The following is a 7324-nucleotide window of genomic DNA, read 5'->3' as shown; positions in this document are numbered from 1 at the left end:
GTGTTTGATGAAATGCCTGAGACAACTCTTCTAAGCTTTTAGCATACTTTGCCAAAGACATTTGTTGTTAGAGGTGCTAAGATAGCCATTAGACTTGTTAGTAATGATTGCTTTCATATTATTCAACCAAAGACATTTGATGTTTGAAATGTGTTAGTAAATGAACATTCATCTAGACATAGAGCTTGTTTAGAACTGTGTCTAAGCTTAAGGTTGATAGTTTGATTGATCGTTTGCCATCCTTAGTTCGAAACTTGATCACCCAAGGTCTAATCCCTATGCCCATGAGTTCTCTTTTCCTTTAGTCAAGAAAGTTACTTCATTTATCGCTTTTATTATTCTGCAACTGCATTAGCATTAATCATTAGTTTAGAAATATTTTAAATAACCGGTTGCACTTAGATTAAGTGAGTACTTGCATTCTCAGTGCTTTGAAATCCCTTAGAATTGGTTCAACAATCTTTTATACTACATCATTTGTCTTAGGAGCCTTGAAAACTTCTAACATCACCATGGGAAGAACCTGAGGTTTCTTTACTCTCAAGAAAGGTACATTCAGGGAAGTACTTACCTTTCAGAACTTGGGCCAGTAGAGAATCTGGCTTGGAGTGAATTCTCCAACCAAGTTTTGCCAGTAGAGTCATTGTAATCCTCAAGGTTTTTAAAACCCAAACCCCCCTAAGAACTTTGGTCGCGCCATTGTGCTCCACGCTACCCATGATATTTTCCTCTTATCAGGTGCACTATCCCACCAAAAGCGAGTGAGGAATGACTGGATCCTATTACAGAGGGAGATCGGGAACTTGAAGCTAGACATGGAGTGTGTAGGTAGGGAAGTGAGTATCGACTGCAGCAAAACGTGCTTCCCTGCGCCAGAGAGAAAACGTGTAGTCCAAGACTGAGAGCTCTGTCTGATTTTATCCACGAGGCCTGTAAACACATCACTCTTTCTTCTACCAAAAGTTTCTGGTAAGCTTAGGTACTTGCCCATTCCTCCTTCCTGCTCTATACCTAGAGCTCTCTTGACTCTGTCTTTGATGTCCCCGGGGTTCTTAAGGAGAAGGTTACTGTCGATTTGCTCAAGTTGATGCACTGCCCTGAGCTACTCTCGTATCTGCGGAGAATTCCACTCAGTGTCTTGCAGTTTCACGCGTTAGTCTTGCAGAAGAACATGGTGTCGTCAGCGAAGAGGAGGTGGTTGATGAATGGGCTTTTCTTTGCCACTTGAAGACCTTGGAGCCGACCATTCTCTTGACTATTTTTGCACAGACCTAACAGCATCTCAGTGCAAAGAATAAAGAGATAGGGAGAGAGTGGGTCGCCTTGCCTTAGGCCCGAGAGATAAAGAGATTATAACACAGAAAAGGGAGAAGAGAAAGAGATAGAGATAAGGGTATTATAGTCATAAAGAATATTTTTTTAAAATGGGTATATGGCAAATTATATGAACTTTTGGGTGTATCCACACCAATTTCTCTATCTTTCGATCCCCAAAGAGTAAAAAAAGAAAGGAGGGAGTATAAAGTGTTAAAAAAAAAAAGGAGGGAGTATATAGGCTACTAGTAACTAATCTGAAAAAGCAACTCTATTAACATCAGTCGCTCTTCTTCTTCCTTTTCTTCGCTTCATCCCCAAGAAACAACAACCACTTCTTCTTCTTCCTTCTTTCGATTAAGTTTCATTATGGCTGCTGCTGGTGATTATTTAGGGATCAGAGACGAGCTGATGGGAGCAGGAGACGAGCTGATACTCTTACGTTACCTGAAGCCGATGATCGATGACGGAGCATCCTGGCCTCAACACTTCGCCGAAGACGCAGACGTGTTCAACAAGAATCCAAGCACAGTATTCAATCCTGAGAACACAGTCTTCCTGATCGTCAAACCCCGAACAGAGACGTGTGGTAAAACCGACGGATGTGAGTATGGTAGCTGGAGGATCATGGCACGTGATAAACTGATCAGGAACGAGGAGACCGGGAAGCTTCTAGGGTTTAAGAAGATTCTCAAGTTCTGCGTAAAGAAGACGAAGACGAGAGGCAGAGAGTACAAGAGAAGCTGGGTTATGGAAGAGTACAGGCTTCCGAACCCTAAGCAAGATCACGTGATTTGCAAGATTCGGCTTTTATTCCAAACCGAAATAGGTTTCTTGCTATTTAAGCATTTCTCCTATTCGTGTGGTCCGCTTCCTGCAAAACAGTCGTTGCCAGCTTATGGATACGGTTTTCCTAATCCAGAAGACGAGGGTGCATATTATCTGCAGAGCTTGATCGATCATGAAAACGAATGGCCTAGCTACGTTACCAACGACGTGTACTGCATGCATCCATCGGCGCTTGTGGATCCTCATCGTGATCAGATGTTTGCACGATTCGGACTCTGCATCTTCGCTAACCGGACAGAGGCGTGTGGTTATACCGATGGGTGTGAAAGCGGTTGCTGGAGGATCATGGAGGGTGATAAACCCATCTCTTCGATCATGGTGGGTGAGATGTTTGGTTACAGGAGGGTTTTCAAGTTTTGCGAAAAGGATATAGACAAGCACCTTGGTAAGGTCGACGGAGAAGTTATGTTTCTGACTTGGATTATGGAGGAGTATAGGCTTGCTGAAGAGGAGATGAAGGATAAAGTGTTGTGCGTTATCAAGCTTCATCGGAGGTAAATATCCATTGATCATTGATCATTGATTCAGGAGTCTCTGTGTGTGTGTGTTAATTCTCCCTCTGTATTCTAACTATGATATAGTTTCTTAATTCTCTAGCTATTCAATTTGGTTTAGACATTTGTGGTTGCAGTTTCTTTTACACACAATTGAGAACAATATTAGCAGCATCCTCACATAGATTTGTCTTCTAAATTTTCACAAAACTATAAGAACTAAGGCAGACACCAGTAACGTACCTTGTGAAGTAACCCTGTTCAGACGATGCAAGGCCACTCACTCTATTAAATATAAGATCCTTCGCCAAACAACACCTTCTCTGACATAATCACAACACCTTCCCTTTTCTTTCTTTTGTTATCATCTTCTTAACTCTCGTTTCTTCTATAGTTGTAGTGAGCTACTTCTCTGAATTACTATAACAAACATATCCTATGACCAAACAATGATGCTGCAACATGGTGAGGGTTTGTACAAGAGTCAGTTCCCGGGAAAAGCTCAATAACTGACGCTATAAAGCTCAATATCTCGGCAGAAAAGAAACAATCCATAGGTAACAAAGCGCTTGTTTATCTCACATTAATCCCTCATTGTTTTTTTCTTTTCCGATGCGATTCATCCTCTGCTCGACGACTGCTAGGTTCGTAGTTTGAGATTCCCAATTCGGTGGTTAAAACTAATAGATGGTTTACACAAACAAGAAGAAAAGACGACAAAACTTCTTTCATAAAATTCAACTTTTATCATATATAGGTGTATTATTTATTCACCATATTCTCCAAAGTCTCATGAATCATGAGAAAGAAGGGAACACATAGAAACAGAAGCACCTCTGACTTGTACCGCAAGTAGCGTCTCCCACCCATAATCAATCTCTTTTACTACCGACTCAATCATCTTTCTCGGTTCCAATGGAGAAACGATAAGAAACAACGTGGCTAACACTCATCAGACCAAGAAGCGGTCCGACCACTGCCACGGCTGCTACGGTTGCAAACACAACCAAACAACCAGTCGATTTCTCTCCATCGGTTCTGGCTATATCTCTTCTTCTCCCTACAGAGGATTCTCCATAGCACAGGTCTCAAGTTAGGAGGACTTGAGAGCTTTATAGCATGGCTATATAGAAAGGAAGATGGTGGGCTAATGACACGTGGATGCTAATAAGATACAACTTTATGATACGTTTAATCTTGTAAGAACCCCAAACGCATAAAAAACTTTATCCACAAACCACAAGGCTTACGGATTTGAACTGGACTGAAGTTACCGAAGCAGATCTCACCCAACACCGAACACAAATGTAGATATGAACCGATTTAGTACGAAAAGATCGCAAACTTAAACAAAACTGAATTAAAAAAAAACAATAAAAGCACTCAGAATTCATATGAAACTTTTGTTATTTGTTTCCCTACTTTATTTTTTCCAAACCAAGGATTGATAATACAACATAATTGACCAAGGATTCGATGAAAACTTGATAGCATAATTACCACGTAAAGAAAAGAACGAGAAAAAGACAAAAATAGCACTAAATCAAATTTTTGTTCCCAAACTAGCACTCAAGGTCAAAAGTCACAAAAATAGCACTTAATGTTTTATCAAAAGTCACAAACTTAGGGTTTAGCGTTAAAGGATGGGGTTTAGAATTTAGGGTTTAGGGTTTAGAGTTTAGGGTTTAGAGTTTAGGGTTTAGAGTTTAGGGTTTAGAGTTTAGGGTTTAGAGTTTAGGGTTTAGAGTTTAGGGTTTAGAGTTTAGGGTTTAGAGTTTAGGGTTTAGAGTTTAGGGTTTAGAGTTGAGAAATGAGGTTTTGGGGATAAGATTTCAAATTTTGAAAAATAAAAAAATTAAAATTTTCAAAGGATAAACTTAAAAAGGTGTTATTTTGGTCATTTTAGTTTTGGAGTGCTATTTTTGGGATATAAACTTAGAAAGATGCTATTTTGGAGATTTGCCCTAAAAGAATCGTTCTCCTTCTTTTAGTAAATGAGAAAGAAAAAAAGGAATGATTTTGGTGAATAGAGCTTAGCTGAAATTTGACTTGCGACTTGTGGAAGAGATTTGAGAAGAGAAGGCGATGGCCTCCGAAGAGTGTGATTGAGAAGCAGCATCAAAGTCAAAAATGTTAAAGCTCCTGCTTGGTGTGCACTCCCTAGTGACACTGGTACATAACTCAGAAGAGTTGATACACCTAACGTCACCTGCAAAAACAAAAACACATCAATGATTTTGATTCTATTTTCCACTAATATTCAAAGTTATTGTTGAGGGAAAAGATTGATTCACCTGAACAGCAGTCATTGCGACAGTGCTTCCAATCAAAGCCTTAACAGCTGGATGTATGTCTAGCTTCCTTGTGAACCACCACATTGTTCCAATCGCGAGCAGTGTAGTGGTCGCCAGAAGGCGATGATCGAGCTGAAAATAAGTAAAAGTTTCAGTCTTTTTTTAAGAACTCCTGAAGCAATAAAAGCGTTGTTCCAATGGTGTACCTGAACAGTTGCTGTGTTCTCGAAGAAGTTGCGTATAAGTGGTTTCATCTCAAATATACCATCTGGGATCCATGTATCGCCCATTTTCGGGAACGTGTTGAATGCACGACCCTACAAGTCACAAGCAAAGAGACACAAATAATCAAGAGTTCTTTATGTAACACAAAAAATAGAAGCGTAGATCCAATTTTAGTCAACTTACAGCATCATTTCCAGCAACAAAGGCTCCAGAGATGGCAGTGATACCAACAATGAAGCTTACTGGTAATGCAAGCCTCTTCACTTTAGCTGCTCCCCGAACCCAAGCCAGTGACTCAGCTGGTGGTTCAGGCATAACAACAGAGAGAGCGGTCTAGAAAAGTCCACAATATATGGCGAAAGCTGAGGTTAGGTGAGCTGCAAGACGGTATGGGCTTACCCTCGGCTGAGAATACTCAGACGGCGGCTCCTACAGGTCCAAAACGATCACTGGTTACATAACATTCTGAAGGTAAACAACATCCAAAACAAGATGATCTTCTCTTCAACAAAGCTTTACCTCTAAGCCACTTTTAACCATCCACCAACCAATGAAACCTTGACCAGCACCAAGTGCAAACAAACCAGAGAGCTGAACTCAAAGAAGTAGAGTAATATAGCCTTTACGCAAGAAATAAGAAAAAGGCAAAGCAAACATGATCCCTAACCCTCTTCCCCACATACGATGAGCATACTCCATCCAATATATGAACTTGAAATCCTCAAGATTCATCCCTTTGTTCACACTGCCAAAAACAAAACACTCAAAGATCAAGAGTTCGTTCTAAAGACAAGGAAATGAAAATGTTTACTGACCGTTTATACTCAGGTGACTGTTTATATTTCTCAAACTCCTTAGCCCAAGCTTCGTCTGACAGAGGAGGGAACTCTCCTGTGAACTTCCAATCAGTCATGGATAAACCGGACCGAGTTAACCGGGTTACACCGCCTAGTACCACCATGCTGAACACCCAAGCTGCTGAACCGAAAAGCCATGTTCCGACCAATTTGCGAGCTTGGGGTCCTCCGGTGACAAGCAGCTTCAAACCCTCTTTACTCTCTGAGCTAGTCGCCGCTAAAGTTGACATCCTCTTTTTTTTTTTTTTTTTTAACCATTACTTTTATTCATAAACTTTTTACAAAATGGGAAAAAACGCCCCAACACTAAAGCAACAACCAGACCCGATAAAGCCACAGACGGCCCATCTAACAAACCTGATTCTCACTCAGTTCCAAGCACTCTACTTCATCAAAAATCAAAGAACAAGAACCATGCTGCAAGCAAGGAGTTCTGTCCCGGCGGAACTACCTGTCTACGAGTCAGAGGATCCAAACGGAGTCTTACTATCTGCTGAACTTCACTAATAAGAGTACCTGGAGGCTTCTCCACAGCTGAATGTATTCTTTTGTTCCTTTCCTTCCAAACCAGATACACTACTGCCTGAAAGATGAGTCTAATCATCATGGTCACATTGTTATCTCTCGACGGGGCCACCAACCACCTCAACACATCCTCAAAACCTCGCGGGGGATTCAGTTGTAAACGTGAAACAAAGAAACCCCACACTTGATTGCTATAAGCACAATCGAAGAACAGGTGCGGGCGGTTCTCTTGGTTTCTAACGCATAACACGCAGGCAGAAGGAACCGTCAAGCCCCATCTCAAGAGTCTATCCCTTGTAACCATTCTATCCCTTGCAGCTACCCAAGAGATGAAAGCATGCTTCGATATTCTCCCGGAGAACCACACTGCCTTATGCCATACTACTTCTACTGGATAAGGATGCAAGGCCCTCCATGCATCACTAGTTGAAAACGTACCTGTACCTCTCCCCGGCTCCGGGTACCAGACGTACGTATCATCCACTTCAGAGCTCATAATCTCCTGTGCATTAGGCAAACACTCCTTTAGTAAGGAAATTATTGGGCTCCTGCTTCTACTTCGATCTAACCACCATCCCTCAGCCGTTAAGGCATCTGCCACCACCGCATCTATACTTAATCCCGTCACCTGCGGCCCCCTTTCTCCTACCAGATCAATCAAAGGTCCTAAGGAGGTCCAATTATCTTGCCAGAAGCTGGCGGTAATACCTGATCCAACCTCACAAACCACCATTGGTCTCGCAAGAGGTCTCAACTTGCAAATGGA

The 7324-nt window shown here is 41.5% G+C and overlaps 3 protein-coding genes across 3 annotated transcripts; 1 reads left to right on the top strand and 2 right to left on the bottom strand.

The window, feature by feature from the left end:
- Positions 1–1683: 1683 nt before the first annotated feature.
- Positions 1684–2661, top strand: LOC106314976. Its single transcript, XM_013752767.1, has one exon. It carries the CDS (start codon positions 1684–1686, stop codon positions 2659–2661), a length of 978 nt encoding a protein of 325 aa, XP_013608221.1.
- Positions 2662–3949: 1288 nt separating this feature from the next.
- On the bottom strand, positions 3950–5737 carry LOC106316407 (cytochrome c oxidase assembly protein COX15-like). Its single transcript, XM_013754291.1, has 6 exons — positions 5696–5737; positions 5360–5605; positions 5158–5268; positions 4952–5083; positions 4623–4866; positions 3950–4165 (listed from the first exon to the last, which is right to left on the bottom strand). The coding sequence occupies exons 2-5, from the start codon at positions 5489–5491 to the stop codon at positions 4645–4647; spliced, it is 597 nt and encodes a 198-aa protein (XP_013609745.1). The 5' UTR covers positions 5492–5605; positions 5696–5737; the 3' UTR covers positions 3950–4165; positions 4623–4644.
- A 36-nt stretch (positions 5738–5773) lies between these two features.
- Positions 5774–6263, bottom strand: LOC106314975 (cytochrome c oxidase assembly protein COX15). The gene is made up of 2 exons (XM_013752765.1): positions 5992–6263; positions 5774–5921 (listed from the first exon to the last, which is right to left on the bottom strand). Exons 1-2 carry the CDS (start codon positions 6261–6263, stop codon positions 5774–5776), a joined length of 420 nt encoding a protein of 139 aa, XP_013608219.1.
- Between the last annotated feature and the right edge of the window lie 1061 nt (positions 6264–7324).

This window comes from Brassica oleracea, chromosome C9 (assembly GCF_000695525.1).
Source record: "Brassica oleracea var. oleracea cultivar TO1000 chromosome C9, BOL, whole genome shotgun sequence".
In the NCBI taxonomy this organism is placed as follows: Eukaryota; Viridiplantae; Streptophyta; class Magnoliopsida; order Brassicales; family Brassicaceae; genus Brassica; species Brassica oleracea.
Note: the sequence above shows the minus strand (reverse complement) of the source record. Positions and strands in the feature narration are given on the sequence as shown.